The sequence below is a fragment of the Rhineura floridana genome, chromosome 1, assembly GCF_030035675.1.
Source record: "Rhineura floridana isolate rRhiFlo1 chromosome 1, rRhiFlo1.hap2, whole genome shotgun sequence".
Taxonomy (NCBI): Eukaryota; Metazoa; Chordata; class Lepidosauria; order Squamata; family Rhineuridae; genus Rhineura; species Rhineura floridana.
This window is the reverse complement of record NC_084480.1, coordinates 107,529,809-107,547,578: the sequence shown is the minus strand read 5'-3', so window position 1 is coordinate 107,547,578 and position 17,770 is coordinate 107,529,809. Positions and strand designations below refer to the sequence as shown.

Genomic DNA, 17,770 nt, shown 5'->3' with positions numbered 1-17,770 from the left:
TTTTATGTATACTTATATACTTGGTGTAGCAATTCACAGGTAACAAACACCAGCCAAGACCGTCTTATCCTTTACATACCCAGCCGATCACTGCGCTGTGCATGTGAGGGCCTCCTGCAGATACCATCTTATCAGGAGGTTCGTTCTGCACAACATAGGAAACAGACCTTTAGTGTGGCGGCACCTACCCTGTGGAACTCCCTCCCTTTAAATATTAGACAGGCGCCATCTCTGTTATCTTTACAGCGCCTTTTGAAGACCTTCCTCTTTCAACAAGCCTTTTAAGTTGAGACCTATCCCAGTCTGTGTCTGTGTTGGAATTGCTTTTTAATGTTTTTAAACCTTTTTTAAAAACAAAAACAAAATGTTTTTAACCTTTTTTAAAAAAAGATTTCTTAAAGGCTTTTAAAAACATGTTTTTAAAGATGTTTTGTTGTAATGTATTTTGAAGTCTGTTTTTATGATGTTTTAAAATGGCGTAGTGGTAAGAGTGTTGGACTACAACCTGGGAGACCAGGGTTTGAATCCCCACACAGTCATGAAGCTCACTGGGTGACCTTGGGCCGGTCACTGCCTCTCAGCCTCAGAGGAAGGCAATGGTAAGCCACCTCTGAATACCACTTACCACGAAAACCCTATTCGTAGGGTCGCCCATAAGTCGGAATCGACTTGAAGGCAGTCCATTTACATTTTAAAAGTGTTTCTAGTGCTTTTGTTTGCTACCCTGGGCTCCTTCTGGGAGGAAGGGTGGGATATAAATCAAATACTAAATAAATAAAATAAATAATAAAATATTAATATGTGGAATGACAGATGCAAAGGCAACAGTTGATGGTTTTACTGTCCACTCTGATTTAAGTGTTGATCGTTTGTCAAGAACTGAAGGATCACTAACACTGCAGCCCAAACCCCCTCTGCGCTGAGCTGGGATGGACTGGACAGAGATGTCCCTCCGCCCCAGTGCTGCTCCACCTACAGAGTGATGCCAGTGTCAGGCCACCATTGCAAAGCTCCCCCTTCCACCCACCAAATGTGCAGGTAGAGCCAGCCTCACAACCCTAACATGAAGGCATCAGGCCCAATGTGGGCCTGACTGTTGTGACAGCTCCAGGCCAGCACAGTGATTGGTGTGCTTCTCCCCCCTTCACCACAGCCAGCGAGTGCTGGACTGCATGTGGTGGTAGCCCTCACCCCTTTCTTAAGTTCTGCCAGGCAGTGGCCGAGATTTGGATTGCACCGTAAATTACTACCAAGGATTAGTAGTACTACTAATTACTACTGTAGAATGCCAAGATGGACCAGCCTGGTAAAACTCCAGATATTTTGAAATACAACTCCCATCATTCCAGCCAGCATGTCCAGTGGGAGTTATTATTATTTATTATTATTATTATTATTTATTAAATTTATATACCGCCCGACTAGCAATAGCTCTCTGGGCGGTGAACATAAAACAGCATAAAAATACAATAAATAACCAAACAATACTAAAATACAAGCAACAATCCAACACAATAAACATTTTTAAAATTAAATCAGTGTAACTTAAAATGCTTCAGAGAATAGGAAGGTTTTGACCTGGCGCCGGAAGGAGAGCAGAGTCGGCGCCAGGCGTACTTCCTCAGGGAGACTGTTCCATAGTTCGGGGGCCACCACTGAGAAGGCCCTAGATCTTGTCATCACCCTCCGGGCCTCCCTGTGAGTTGGAACCCGGAGGAGGGCCTTCGTAGCAGAACGTAGTGCACGGGCCGGTTCATATCGGAAGAGGCGTTCCGCAAGGTATCGTGGTCCCGCACTGTATAAGGCTTTATAGGTTAATACCAACACTTTGAATCTAGCCCAGAAACATATTGGCAACCAGTGCAAGCTGGCCAGAACAGGTGTTATATGCTCGGACCGCTTGGTCCTTGTCAGCAATCTGGCCGCCGCATTTTGCACTAGTTGTAGCTTCCGAACTGTCTTCAAAGGTAGCCCTACGTAAAGCGCATTACAGTAATCCAAACGTGAGGTTACCAGAGCATGTACCACTGATGTAAGGTCCTCTTTACTCAAATACGGACGTAGCTGGGCTACCAACCGAAGTTGGTAAAACGCATTCCTAACCACCGAGGCTACTTGAGCCTCAAGTGAGAGGGAAGAGTCTAAAAAGACTCCCAGACTACGAACCTGGTCCTTTAGGGGGAGTGTAACCCCGTCCAGGACAGGGTATATATCCACCATCCGATCAGAGAACCCGTCCACCAACAGCATCTCAGTCTTGTCTGGACTGAGCTTCAGTTTGTTAACTCTCATCCAGTCCATTGTCGAGGCCAGGCAACGGTTCAGCAAATCGACAGCCTCACCTGAAGAAGATGAAAAGGAGAAGTAGAGCTGCGTGTCATCAGCATACTGATGACAACGCACTCCAAAACTCCTGATGACCTCTCCCAACGGCTTCATGTAGATATTAAAAAGCAGGGGGGACAAAACTGACCCCTGCGGGACCCCATATTGGAGAGCCCGCGGTGTCGAGCAATGTTCCCCAAGCACTACCTTCTGGAGACGACCCGCCAAGTAGGAGCGGAACCACTGCCAAGCAGTGCCTCCAACTCCCAACTCCGCGAGCCTCTCCAGAAGGATACCATGGTCGATGGTATCAAAAGCCGCTGAGAGATCAAGGAGAATCAACAGAGTTACACTCCCTCTGTCTCTTTCCCGACATAGGTCATCGTACAGGGCGACCAAGGCTGTCTCAGTGCCAAAACCGGGCCTAAAACCCGATTGAAATGGATCTAGATAATCAGTTTCATCCAATAGCGCCTGGAGCTGGCCAGCAACCACCCGTTCCAAGACCTTGCCCAGGAATGGAACATTCGCCACTGGCCTGTAGCTGTTAAAATTGTCTGGGTCCAAGGAAGGCTTTTTCAGGAGTGGTCTCACCACTGCCTCTTTCAGACAGCCCGGGACCACTCCCTCTCGTAAAGAGGCATTTATCACTTCCTTGGCCCAGCTACCTGTTCCATTCCTACTAGTTTTTATCAGCCAGGAGGGGCAAGGATCCAGTACCGAAGTGGTTGCACGTACCTGTCCAAGCACCTTGTCCACGTCCTCGAGTTGAACCAACTGAAGCTCATCCAACAAAACAGGACAAGACTGTGCTCCGGACATCTCACTAGGATCTACTGCTATAACTTGAGAGTCTAGGTCCTGGCGGATACATGAGATCTTATTCTGGAAGTGATCGGCAAACTGATTACAGCGGGCCTCCGATGATTCCACCGTGTCCGGAGGGTTTGAATGGAGAAGCCCCCGGACAACTCGAAAGAGCTCCGCTGGGCGACAAAGAGATGATTTAATAGTGGCAGCAAAATGATGTTTTTTAGCTGCCTTCACTGCTCCTACATAGAGCTTAGTCGAAGCACTAACCAGCGCATAATTGTATCCGTCGGGAGTTCGTCTCCATTTCCGCTCAAGCCTCCTCCTATCTTGCTTCATCGCTCTCAGCTCCGGAGTATACCATGGAGCTGTATGAGCTCTACACAGGAGAGGGCGTGCAGGAGCGATCGTGTTTACAGCCCGGGTCATCTCCGTATTCCACAGAGCGACCAGGGCTTCAGCAGGAGCGCCAGTCCTATCAGCCGGAAAATCCCCCAGAGCCCTTTGAAAACCTTCAGGATCCATTAGTCTCCGGGGGCGGACCATTTTAATAAGTCCCCCACCCTTGCAGAGGGAAGAGGTTACTGAAAGTCTAAACTTCAGCAAGCAGTGGTCTGTCCATGACAAAGGGAGTGTTGTAAAACTCCCCACATCCAGATCACTTTCCCCATGCTCAGTAGCAAAAACAAGGTCTAGAGTGTGCCCCGATACATGTGTTGGACCACTAACATATTGAGACAGCCCCATGGCTGTCATGGAAGCCATGAAGTCCTGAGCCGCGCCAGACAAAGTGGTCTCGGCATGAATGTTGAAATCCCCCAGTACTATTAGTCTGGGGGACCTCAACAATATATCCGAGACCACTTCCGCCAGCTCAGTTAGGGAAGCCATTGGGCAGCAAGGTGGGCGGTACACCAAAAGGATTCCCAGCCTGTCCCTCTGGCCCAGCACAAGGTGCAAACACTCCAGGCCAGTAACTGAATGAACATGGTGCTTGGTGAGTGAGATGGAACTCTTATAGATGACAGCAACCCCACCTCCCCGACCCTCAGATCTACCATGATGCTGAACCAAGTACCCCGGTGGGCAGAGCTGAGAGAGACCAACTCCTCCCTGCTCACCCACCCAGGTCTCGGTTATACATGCCAGATCGGCTGCTTCATCCACAATCAAATCGTGGACGAGGGAGGTTTTATTATATACCGATCTGGCATTTAATAACAGCAACTGGAGATCTGAGAGTTGGCTGATAGGACTACCAACGACCTTGCGGGTGTGGGAAGGACCGGAACAAGGCACAGCCACAACATGTCTGGACCGCGTTCCCCTTACCTGGCACGTCCTTCTCACAGCGCCATACCTTCCTTTGCCCGTCACTACGGCAATTGGGGCCCCCTCAAGTCTCCCCGCCTGATGGATAAAACTCTCTCCGAAGCACATAATACAACTAAAATATACAACAATTAAACGTATAAAAACAGCTATATATACAGCCATATATACAGCATATAAACATACACACTCACTCAGACATACATTCATATAATCAGGCACCCATTCATCTCAAATTGCATCAACACACCAACAAAAAAGTAAAAAAAAAAGAAAAAAGAAAAAGAAAGGAGCAGCACAGCAGCAGCAGCCTCTCCTTCCCTTGGGCGATGCTTTCTTTCTCCTGCAGGGCCTGGGTCTCCCAGGCCACCTCAGCCAGCCGGCTTATGTATCCCTCCAAAGAGGGACAGGTGGTAAGAATCAGTCCTGGCTGGCTGGGTACCTGGGGCCTGGTCCTGCCAGGCAGAAGTCCCTCAGGGAAGGGTGGTGGAGATGGTGGTCCCACAGTAGCAGCAGCACAGCAGCAGCAGCCTCTCCTTCCCTTGGGGCGATGCTTTCTTTCTCCTGCAGGGCCTGGGTCTAAGTTGTAGTTTAAAATATCTGGAGGGCACCAGGTTGGGGATAGCTGGATCAGGCTTTTGATATGCTGCTTGACAGGTGTTGCTAGGCACTTAAAAGGGCACAGGCCTTTGACAAGTTGTGTATGCTAGTTTTTATATGTAATGGCTCTGAGAAATTAAGATTTTATTTATTTATTTGTCATTTTTATATCTTACCCTTCCTTCCATAAGATACAGGCTGATAAAAAAAATACATTGATCATAAAAACATTTAAATCATCAAAAAGATCCTAATCAATAAAAATACCAACAGATAATACCTCCTTGAGATGGTGGGTGGCTGGGGTCTCATAGGATTGTGCTTTACAATGCACAAAGATACCCTAATATCCACATATGAGTATTCTGAGAGCTGTATCTGGACCCCCAAAAGTTTTTTGGTGGCCAACATCCTCCCAATTTTTCATATGTGGGTTCTCCACTGTGAGATTTTGATGCCACAGGGTTTTTTGGTGCCTATTTTGTCATTTAAAAAAAAAATACTGATTGCTCTCATGGGCACTCTGCTCTGACACCAGAAGATTTTTTGTGGTCCTCCCAAATTTGACAATTAAAAAAACAAAACTCGCCTCTTCCACAGGTCTCATTTTGGAAGGCAACCTTCAGGACTGCAGTTCTTGCCAAACCTGCTCTTGCTGCCCTGGGCTTCTACTGGGATGAAGGGCCGAATATAAATCAAATAATAAATAAATAAAATAATGTTTCAGCCACACCTACTCTTTTACTATGATCCATGGCCAACCCTCTGGGGGCTGATGTGACCCTTGGCCCAAAGTTTTTTTAAAAGTGTTTAAATAGGAGCAAGGGATTAGGATATCTATGGCCTACAACAAAAGACCTGGGGCTCAGGCCCCCAACAGTACCTCTATTGTTTGAACTTCCAGAGTAACCACCAAAATTGAAACAAAAACTTCAAAGATTTTTTTTTATTTCAAAATCAGAGGGGTGTGTGCCAAAGCTTTTGTATATGCTTACAGCCAAGTGACTTGCTCCAGATACATTGTAAGATATCCTGCATTTTAACAGAGTTCTCCTATATTTCCGACCACAACTGTGGGGTGTGTCCCTCAGTTTTAGAAGTTATTTAGCAAGTGGGCTGTATCACTTACATTTGATAACTATGCAGTCTTCCAGTGTGGTGGAAATCTGGTTAAGTAATTTCTCTGTATTATAATCTTCAATAACTGTGCTTTTTATATTATCAGTGGGCTTGAAAATTGCTGCCATGCTAAATAAGCAAAGAGGCCACTATGTGATTAGCAATTTCCTTATGGCAGGAAGCTCAGCTAAGTGGCTTCTGGCCACAAACCTCTTCTAAATAAAACTACTCTTCTCAGTAAAACAGAAAATAGAAAGCTGGTCCTGTTCCAAATACTTGCAGGCTTTCCATCATATCATAGTGCACATGCACCTGTTTAGCTAGAGGGTAATCAGGAAAGATATACCTTCAAGTAATCTGAACTGGCATTAGATTCTCATTAGACTGATATTGATCTAATCTTAAAGCACAATTACTTACGGTGGGATGGATACAGAGAGCCATTTACCGTGTGCATGCAACCATTTTGGTAAGACAGCTGTCTGTTGTCTTGCCAAATGGCTAGCAGAATCTTACCACTACTTCAGGTTTCTTATCAAGTATTGAAGCATCCCATCACTTGGCAGGGTATATAGACAACCAACTAACCCTGCTGACTTACTATTTGGGAAATTGGGTGAGGAACATGTGGCCCTTCAGATGTTACTTGACTATGGACTGCTACAATCCTCTTAACCATTAGTCATGGTGGCCGGGGCTGATGGGAGATTATAACTAGAGGACCACAATTTGCCAATCCCTGTAGCAAATGATTCTCACGGCATTCTGTGAAAACATCTTTTGCTGCTTTACTAGACAAGGGCACATCAAGGATTCTACTTGGAAGATGTTTTTCTTTTCTGCTACTTAATTGCAGCATTCACTTTGCCTTCCCCTGTAAACATGCAGTAAGATTACAGAATTGCGTTTACAGATTAAGACATAGAAGATTCTTGTGATCAGGTACTTTTCTCTTCTCTTTGTTAGTTGGAGAGTCAGTTGTTTTTCTTTTGTATATAAAATGGAATGGAATTATACTTACATGGAAGTATTTCTATTGTGGAAGGTGGCTCTTCATGCTCTCTGCCATTGCCTTCAGGGCAAAGTTAGTAATGTTTTTGACAACTGTTGTGGCATATCCATAGCAGCTTTACTACAGTCAATGTTGTGGAATGCTTTAGCAAACCAAAAATAAGAGTAGATATAAGCAGTATCTGGGAAGTCACACAGTAGCTAGCTTACAAATACGCCTGACAGTATTTGGGGCTGTTTTATACTCTCCTTTGGGCTCTCTTGTTCCGCTGACATAACTATAGGCTTGGTGTCCAATGTCTTGTATTTTTGAAACCTAGTACTGAGTATATTGTTTCAGGGTTGGGTTTTTTGCAATTATTTTTTAAAACAACCAAATAATGGCATGTAATTAAAATATTTGCTTAAAAGAGTTTTGGATAAAAGTGTAGTCAGTTCTATTACAGTCAAAATGACATCACTCTGGCTAAAATTATCATTTTATGACTGTTTTTGATACCCCTCAGTTGACAAATGCATTGATTTGCTTCAGTATTTTGTATTCATTTTAATGGTTATATTTTATGTAAGTTATATCTTGCCGCCCTGGCCACCTACTGGGAGGAAGGGCGGGATATAAATCAAATAAATCTTCAGCGACACTGGTAAATAATCAAAGTGTTTCAAACAATCTGTATATGACAATCATCACTTTTGAGTATTGCTTTTGGTACGTTGCCTCTTCCCCCTGCCCTACTTTCCAGAGCAGTCCCTCTTCTTCCCTTTATGCTTTTTTTTGCATTGACACACAATTCTATTACAATTAATGGGTTAAATGAAAATATATTCAGGCTGTTAAAACTAATTCAAGATAGTGCAAAGTCAAACTTTTATTTTTAATTAGGAATTAAATAAACCCAGTTCTTTCTATAACACTACAGAGTTCTCAAGGAACATCCTATTAGAATACGGAACCTTGTTTCATTTAAGTTTCCAGCCCTCAAGGGAAATTAATATATAATAAGTGCGCTACAGATTAATTCATGTGAAAAGCAAAGGCAAGTAGTAGTAGTCCCAAATCCTTGTTTTTATAATTCCACAAAGCACAATGAAAGACAGATATAAAATAGCATAAAGAAATTTTATTTTGAAAATATGGCAAGAGTCTAAGGCACTTCAAACATTTAAATGCGTATGACTGAAGTGAACATTAGCATTCCATATATATGTGCCCAGAACTACCCTTGATTCCACTAGAGATGACCATATCTTCCAACATATCTCTGGGATCATGTAGATATAACAGTTAATAAAATCTAGTAACAATTGTGTAATGTGTTATTTTAATTACAATGGAATAAAAAGGGTCAAAAATACTGACTTAAATCTTTTATATAAAAGCTATACAAATCGGCAGCAATAACCTGTGGCATGTCTTCTGCTGATAAGTCATCAACCCATCGACTGACATTCCAAAGAGCTGACAACATAAATCAATTACCATTTAAAAAAAAAATTAAAATAAGCATTAACACACAAATAATTTTGGAATGAAATTTATAATAAAAGGGTTCTTGCCAACCACTCCAACAGTAGCAAATATAAATATCTGTAAAGAACATACCTTTTTTTAAAAAAATAGCCAACAAGATTTTGTCCAGGGATGCATAAGGGAAAGCAGTCATAACTGAACAGATAGCTTAAAACTGTGTGCAAGTAACAGAAGGCAAAGACTTTACGCCATTTCATAGAGGCTGAAAATGTGAGCAAAAGAAAGACTCAAAGGGGTACAGTTACCACATGGAGGCTGCATGTAAATTGCTTCTTTATAACAATAAAATGCCCAAACTGTGCGATGAGAGGCACGCATGCATGACCATGGGGAGTGATGTGAAGCAGATCCCACCTGTTAGTGATACCATGTATATTGATCCTAAGTAATGTTGTTAACAAGGATGCTGCCCTGATTTTTCTTCCTGTTTGATACTTCTCTGTCTTTTAGCTCTAGGCATTTGCCTCCAGTTTGCTGGTGAGCTCAGGCACAAGAAAAGTACATTCAATATCTGTCACTGTAAAACAGTAACCGCTAGCAGCTTAGGGGAGGTGACATTACAGTTTACATATATATTTGCATTAGCAATCAAATGCGCCTCTATGTGTAGGACCAGGAGATGGCTTTCTTCCAAGCCTCGGGGTGCCCTGGAAACGAAAAAGCAGAAGACCATTAAAGATGGGAAATCATTAAGTTTGTTGTAGAAAACCACTGACCCTTTCAGGTTGTTGAATATTTGTATTGGCTCCACCAGCTTTAGTGTAATTCTGAAACAGTGAAAAATCATAGCTTTCATGAGAGGTGCTTGTAGGACATAGTATTTTTTTAAATGCAGCCATTGCAGCAGAAGTGTGGGCAGATGGAAAGAAGGGTCAGGAACAATGGTGCATTTCTACAGCAATAAGGAGAGCGACGCAACCTCTGCCCTGGAGACAAGAGCATCCACGGTGGGGTCGGTATGGGCACACTTCCTCATCAGTGTTTCTTTTCTCCATACAAGTCAGTGGAACTTGTTTCAGGAAAGATAGCAGATAAATTCCAGCTATCACAAGTAAAAATACTGAAATGAAGAGTGACAGCTATAGTAACAGCAAGAAGACGTCGAAAGTGGAGGGCACACACCAAGATCACTATTGGTCAGTTTCTAAACTGTGAGAGTGGGGGCTGACTTGAATTAAGACCTACAAGTCTCAGCATCTCTGACCAAATAAACTCAATAATGATATGTGGAATGCAACCATGTAACTTACAGGGGACTGGGTTTTGGAAAAGTTGACATGAGCATAGAGAAGAACAGCTATATCCTTGTGCCCTGCTTCAAGGGCTATTGAAAGTGCTGTGCTGCCATCCTAAAAAAAAGAAGAGAGAGATAATATGCATATGTCCCCTTTAGATCTTTTAAAAATGCAATAACCTTCCGATTTTGAAAGATAGTGAAATGCAAGTCCTGTTATTCAGCCAGCCAAAACAATACAGAATCAGTGTTTTGTTTTTTAAACAATGTAACATAACATGGCCTGCCTGCTTGCTTGCTGCTGCTCGGCTACCACCACTTCCCTCTCCCTGTTGGACTTCTCCTCTGCAGGTGTCACGCCTTGCAGGACCAGGCCTCCAGGTACTCAGCCAGCTGTTGCTGATATCATCCACCTGTCCCTTCCCTGGAGGGAATACATAAGCTGGCTGGTTGAGGTGGCTCCTGCTTTGCAGATTGTCTGGCTTTTTGCGGGTCTTGAGTCATGTGCCTAGGGCAGAGGACTCAGAGCCCAGTGGGGAGACTTGAGGGGGGGCCATTAGTGTAGTGACAGGTAGAGGGAGACACGGCATTGTGAGGACTTGCCAGGTAAGGGGAACGCGGCCCAGGCAGTTAACGACTGTGCCTTGCTCCGGTCCTCCCCACACCCGCAGGTTTGTTAGTCGCCCTATCAGCCACCTCTCAGGCCTCCGGATGCAGCTCCTAAATGCCAGATCGGTGTATAATAAGATCTCCCTCATTCATGATTTAATTGTGGATGACGCAGCCTATCTGACATGTATAACTGAGACCTGGGTGGGTGAGCAGGGAGGAGTCAGTCTCTCCCAGCTATGTCCGTCAGGGTACCCGGTTCAGCATCAGGGTAGACCTGAGGGTCGGGGAGGGGGGGATTGCTGTGGTCTATAGAAGCTCCATCTCCCTCTGCAAGCACCCTGTGCATGTGACTACTGGTCTGGAGTGTTTGCACCTTGTGTTGCATCAGCGGGACAGACTGGGGATTCTCTTGGTGTACTGCCCACCCCGCTGCCCAACAGACTCCCTAGCTGAGCTGACGGAAGTGGTCTCGGGTGTACTGTTGAGATCCCCCAGACTGTTGGTTCTGGGGGACGTCAACATCCATGCCGAGGCCACCTTATCCGGGGCGGCTCAGGATTTCATGGTCTCCATGACAACCATGGGACTGTCCCAATATGCCATTGGCGCGACACATGTAGCAGGGCATACTCTAGACTTGTTTTTTGCAACTGGACATGGCGTTGATGATCTGAATGTGGGGGGCCTTACATCAGTCCCTCTGTCATGGACAGATCACTGCTTGCTGAAGTTTAGACTTACAGCGGCTTTTCCCCTCTGCAAGGGTGGGGGACCTATTAAGTTCGTCCGCCACCAGAGACAAATGGATCCGGATGGTTTCCAAAGGGCTCTGGGGAGTTATGCGGCTGATAGGGCTGGCGCTCCTGTCGAAACCCTGGTTGAACTGTGGAATACAGAAATGACCCGGGAGTTGACATGATTGCTCCTGAGCACCCTCTCCTGCGTAGAGCTCGTATGGCTCCATGGTATACCCCAGAGCTGAGAGTGATGAAACAATACAGGAGACGGCTTGAGTGCAGATGGAGACGAACTCCTGGTGGATGCAATTACACAATGGTAAGTGCCTATGGTAAGCTGTATTTAGGGGCAGTGAGGGCAGCAAAAAAACCAGTATTTTGCTGCCACTATAAAATCATCAATCTGCCGCACAGCGGAGCTCTTCAGAATTGTCTGGGGGCTGTTACACGCTGGCCCCAAGGACATGGTAGAACTATCTGAGGCCCGCTGTAATGAATTTGCTAGGCACTTCCAGGATAAAATCTTTAGTATCCTCCAGGACTTAAGACTCCAGGTGAATCAAGCGAGGTATCCAGAGCACAGCTTTGTCCCAATTTCTTGGATGAGTTTCAGTTGGTACAGCTTGAGGACGTTGACAAGGTGCTTGGACAGGTTCGTGCAACCACTTCTGTGCTGGATCCTTACCCTTCTTGGCTAATAAAAGCTAGCAGGGATGGAACAGCCGGCTGGGCCAGGGAAGTAATTAATGGCTCTCTGGGAGAGGGGGTGATCCCTGGCTGCCTGAAAGAGGCGGTAGTGAGACCACTCCTGAAGAGACCCTCCCTGGACCCAGAAAATCTTAATAACTATAGGCCGGTAGCAAATGTTCCATTCCTGGGCAAAGTCCTGGAACGAGTGGTGGCAGGCCAGCTCCAGACACTCTTGGATGAGACCGATTATCTGGATCCGTTTCAGGCCTGGTTTTGGCACGGAAACAGTCTTAGTCGCCCTGTGTGATGACCCCTGTTGGGAGAGAGACAGGGGGAGTGTGACTCTGTTGATTCTCCTTGATCTCTAAGCGGCTTTCGATACCATCGACCATGGTATCCTTCTGGGAAGACTGGCTGAGTTGGGAGTGGAAGGGACTGCATGGCGGTGGTTCTGCTCCTACTTGGGGGATCAGCTCCAGAAGGTGGTGCTTGGGGAACTGTGCTGGGCACCATGGACTCTCCAGTATAGGGTTCCACAGGGGTTAGTTCTGTCCCCCATGCTGTTCAACATCTACATGAAACCATTGGGTGCGGTCATCCGGAGCTTTGGAGTGCATTGCCATCAGTATGCTGATGACACGCAGCTCTTTCATCTTCTTCAGGTGAGGCTGTCAATGTGCTGAACCGGTGCCTGGCTGCAACAATGGCCTGGATGAGGGCTAATAAACTGAGGCTCAAACCAGACAAGACTGAGATGCTGCTAGTGGGTGGTTCTTCTGACCGGATGATGGATTTCCAACCTGTCCTGGATGGGGTTGCACTCCCCCTGAAGGAGCAGGTTCGTAGCTTGGGGGTTCTCCTAGAAACATCTTTGTCACTTGAGGCTCAGGTAGCCTCGGTGGCACGGAGTGCCTTCTACCATCTTCGGTTGTGGCCCAACTACGCCCCTATCCGGACAGGGATAACCTGGCTTCCGTGGTCCATGCTCTGGTAACCTCCAAGTTAGAAGACAGTTCAGAAACTGCAGCTTGTGCAAAATGCAGCAGCCAGATTGGTAACAGGGACCAGACCCTTCAAACATATAAAACCGATTCTGGCCCACTTGCATTGGCTGCCTGTATGTTTCCAAGCTCGATTCAAGCTGCTGGTTTTAACCTATAAAGCCTTACATGGCTTAGGACCACAATACCTGATGGAATGCCTCTCCTGACATGAAGCCACCTGTACATCCAAGGTGCTCCTCCGGGTGCCTACTCGGAGGGAAGCTGGGAGGCTGGCAACAAGGGAGAGGGCCTTCTCAGTGGTTGTCCCCAAACTATGGAATGATTTTATTGACAAGGTGCGCCTGGCGCCAACACTGTTATCTTTTTGGCACCAGGAAAAGACTTTCCTCTTCTCCCAGGCATTTTAGCATGTGTTTTTAAATTGCTTTTTAAAAATGTGTTTTTAAATTTGTATATTTATTTTTAATGTTTTTAATTGTTGTCAAGCGCCCAGAGAGCTTCAGCTATGGGGCGGTATACAAATGCAACAAATAAATAAATAAATAAAGTGAAAAGGTCTATGCTTTGGTTTTATGAGGCAATTTAGTTATCACGAACCTTCTTAACAAGGGAACACTATTACCACAGGAACACCGCAAGCAATTTTGTGATTTTGTTTCAGGAATAAGAACTTTATTTATTTATTTACTACTATTTTATTTAAACACATCAAAGCAGTTTCCAAGTTAAAAATAAAACAAAGAACTGTACAGTAAAAACATTAAAAATACAATTTAAAAAAAGGTCAACTATTGCAAAAAGATGAAAAGACATCTTAACTGCCTGCATAAGCCTGGTGGAACAGAAAGGTTTTCAGCAGGCATTTAAAAGTGAAAATAGAAGGCACCTGCTGAATCTCTGTTGGCAGAACATTCCAAAGACCTGGGCCAAAGACACTAAAGGCTTCATTTCATGTTAATGTTAAATGAGTTTCACCAACTCGGGAGTGACCAAACCTGCTCCTGGCAGATTATTTCAGTGATTGAGCTGGGATATAAGGGTTCAGACAGTCCCTAAGATATCCTGGACCTAAGTTGTTCAGGGCTTTGTAAATTAATATAAGGACCTCAACCTGGCTCGGTAGTGGATGGGCAGCCAGGGCAGATGTTTTAAGAGTAGTGTCACATGTTGTCAGCCATGTGCCTCCATCAGCAGTCTGGCTGCCACATTTTGCAACAGCTGAAGCTTCCAAACCAACAGCAGCCCCACTTAAAGCACATTGCAGTAATCCTGCAATTATATTGCTCAGGGAGGTGAAAGGGAGAGAGAAATTGCGGGTGGGGGAATAAAATGTTCATCAAATATTAGAAGTGGCTTTGATAATTCCCATTAAATTAACCATATTCTTAAATCTGAAACACTCCCAGAGAGCAGACTTTTCTTTACAAATAAATTTTTGCTACATGTGTAATCTGACACAGAACCCCAAAATCACTGTCCTCAGAATTACAGTGTGACAGAATCCCTCTACTGCAAACTCTTGTAATGAAATGCTTGAGATACATCTTTATTTCAGCCACATGAAAAGTGTGTGTGTGTCCTTCCTATTCGCTACTTCTCAGTTCCACCCCTTCTCTTCTTGAGTTTTCAGGAGGACCATTTGCAATATGAGCACGTCAAGATATAATGGTCACCACCTCAGGCACAACTACATACAAAAGACAAGATCTAGAGGAGTCCAAGCAACTTAAGGCTGCTTCCTGCATTATGGTTTATGAGATACATCTTAAAGCGTAAAGTGGGGATGTGGCATACTTCTTTGCATGCCACACTTGCATGTACTATCAATATGCAGATGGCAACAAGCTGTCTCCATACCATCTGATTCAGATAAGCCTGTTGTCTGGAGACAGTAATGGGCTGGATGAAGACCAACAAAAAGAAGCTGAATTCAGAAAAGATAGAGGTGTAGTTGGTGGGTGATTCTCACATCTGGGAATTGGGAAGATGACCTGTTGTAGATGGGAGTCACTCTCCTCCTGAAGGAGGTTCATAGTTTGGTAGTACTCCTGAATCCAATACTGCAACTAGAAGTCCAGGTGGCTTGAGTGACAAGGACTGCCTATTTCCATCTACAGCAGGTATGCCAGCTGTGGCCAGAATAGCCTTGCCAGAGTGATCCATGCCCCATGAACCTCACAATTAGGTTACCATAAAGTGCTTTACATGGGACTGCCCTTGAAAATTGTCTAGAAGTTGTAGCTAGTGCAGAATATGGTTGCCAGAGTTGCCAGCGGTGTATTCCACTGGAATCATGCAACACCAATGCTGCACTGGCTGCCAATATTCTACTGGGTCTAATTCAAAGGTTTGATGTGAACATATAAAGTCCTGAAAACTGGCACCCAAACACATGAAGGAATGCTTCTCCCTGTTTCTGCTACCCAGGATTTGAGATATGCTGGGGAGGTTTTGATGCCACTCCCACCCACCTCACCCAGCAGGAGAGCAGGACCATTGCTGTGGAGCTTCCCAGGCCTGTGCTGCCTGTTCTTCCTGTATGGCTCACCTCTGCCTCCATACTCTACTTCCCTTCTTTGCCGTGGGAGGAGGTCGGGAAGGGGAGGTGCCTTTGTGACCTGCGGGAAGGGGCTGGTATGAGGAGGTGAGCCAGTAGCAGCCACACAACAATTCCTAGGTGATTTGGCATGGTGGGGTGCATGGGGGTTCCTGTTCCTGGGGTTAGGTGGTAGGAATGGTGCGCAGGGACAGAGTCCCCAGTGTGAACCCTGTTTGGTATGTCACAATGAATTTGGGCATTTTAATCCGACCTAGATCTTGCACAGGTCTAAAACTATGCAGGTCTTCCCACCTCCCCAGTTCTATCCTATGGAACATTTCATCCAATGATAAAATTGGAATCGGACGAAGAACTAAAAGTCTGTGCAAGTAACTCACATTGTCCTCCAGTGTGCCATTACATCCAGACTGAGCCAACAGAAGTTTGACTATCTCAACGTGTCCATGTTCACTAGCACACATCAAAGCAGTGGAGCCCTCATCATCTTGTATGTTGACATCTGCACCGCAAGCCAGCAGAGCTTTCACCATATCTATTCGCCCATGGCTCACAGCAAGCATTAGAGCAGTTTGGCCAGCCTGCATGCAGAAGAACCAAAATTATACACATTCTCTGGAGCACAGAGTGATAATACATAGTAGAGTCATACACATACTAAACTATTAGTATTATGTATTATATATTAAACAAACTGTATATTAGTTATTATGCAGTCCTACAAAATGGAATACCAGCATCCATACTAACATATACCCAACCGATCATTTTGCTCTGAAGGATTATCCTGCAGATAATCATCTTATCAGAAGGTCCGTTCTGCACAATGTTGGAATCGGGCCTTTTGTGTGGCAGCACCTACCCTCTGGAACTCCCTCCAGTTGCATATCACGTGTCATTTTTATTGCCTGTTCGGCGACTGTTGAAGACTTTCCTCTTTCAACAAGTGGAGGTTTGTTTTAATCCTAGTTGGTATTAAATTTGAAATTGTTCTTATATATGTAATTGTTTTAACTGTTTTTATATATGCAAGCTGAGTGGAAGCTGACTTCACCCCATGGCTGAGGGGCATACTGGGAGCTCTTTGATACTACAACTGTCTTCACCCTTAGTTGCGGTAATCGGTTTGGGGTTAAAGAAAAGTGTTGATTCTGTGTGCACACACATTATTTTTACTTTACTATTTATTTAATTTATGAATTGCTTCCTTTGAGATATCTTGAAGTTATTTCACAATACAATAAAGACTTGTATGAAGCAATTGTATCTTTAAAAACATTCATGTAGGCTCAGCTCCAACAGTACAAACAGAAAAATATGAAGCACAATAAATACGCATGTAGTAATTTACTTATGTCTATGGGGCCCCCGGGAATTGCATTTAATACTTGCATCTTTTCCCAAAGTCTTATTTTAGAAAGATTAACAATGTAAATAATAGATCAAAAGAGTGGCTGGTTAGCTTCTGGCATTTTGTTATTACTCGCAGTATTTACTAGTAAGGAATTATAATGGGTGACATCCAACATTGCACTAGCAGACTTCTGCTCTCAGAAATGGGACTTTTTCTTCTCCCCCTGCAGCCCCCTGCACACTCCCAAAATCTGTCCTGGAACTACAGAAGGGAGGAAAGGAAGCCGCAATGTGGGAGCAAAAATCTGTTGTCGGTGCTCTAAAAGAGTGTCAGGTCACCTCAATATACCAGCAATATACATAGGTCAGGAAATAGCTCCTGCCCTTTTGTTAATATAGGGCACTAAGGCAAAAAAGTAAAATAAAATGGTAATTTGTTTAAAGTGATCTAGTAAAAAAAGGTGGAAAGTCCAAGGTGTAGCATAAGCCCTCTAGTCATCAGTCTACACCAGAAAACAAACACTAGATTCCTTATTTTCCCTGAACGTCTATCATTGCTTGGAACAATGAAGGCTGAACACAGCAAAACCAACCTGACTTGCTTTAGCATTCACATCTCCACAGGCAAAGAGCTCTTCCACTATTCTCATTTCCTTCTCAGCGTCTACAGCTGCAAGGGCAGCCAGCATAATGGGAGTATAACCAGCCTTGTTCTGGTGATTTACGTTGCAGACATCTGCAAAGGGATAGATGAGAGCATCTCTTGAGAATGTTGGAAGCCCAAAAGCAGCAATTGTGCAAAAGAGCTGAATAAACTGTTATTAGAGCAATCCTTTTGGAAGTGCAGCAATTGCT

At 44.6% G+C, this 17,770-nt stretch overlaps 1 protein-coding gene across 2 annotated transcripts in view; it reads right to left on the bottom strand.

The window, feature by feature from the left end:
- Positions 1-8,298: 8,298 nt before the first annotated feature.
- KANK1 (KN motif and ankyrin repeat domains 1) overlaps positions 8,299-17,770 on the bottom strand; it is a 150,262-nt gene continuing 140,790 nt past the window's right edge. For both annotated transcript variants that reach the window (XM_061628847.1, XM_061628854.1), the window contains exons 9-12: positions 17,509-17,651; positions 15,943-16,143; positions 9,979-10,077; positions 8,299-9,375 (exon numbers count right to left, since the gene is read on the bottom strand). In XM_061628847.1, coding sequence (XP_061484831.1) covers positions 9,310-9,375; positions 9,979-10,077; positions 15,943-16,143; positions 17,509-17,651 — 509 coding nt within the window. In that variant the 3' untranslated portion in view covers positions 8,299-9,309. The remainder of the gene's footprint in view (positions 9,376-9,978; positions 10,078-15,942; positions 16,144-17,508; positions 17,652-17,770) is intronic.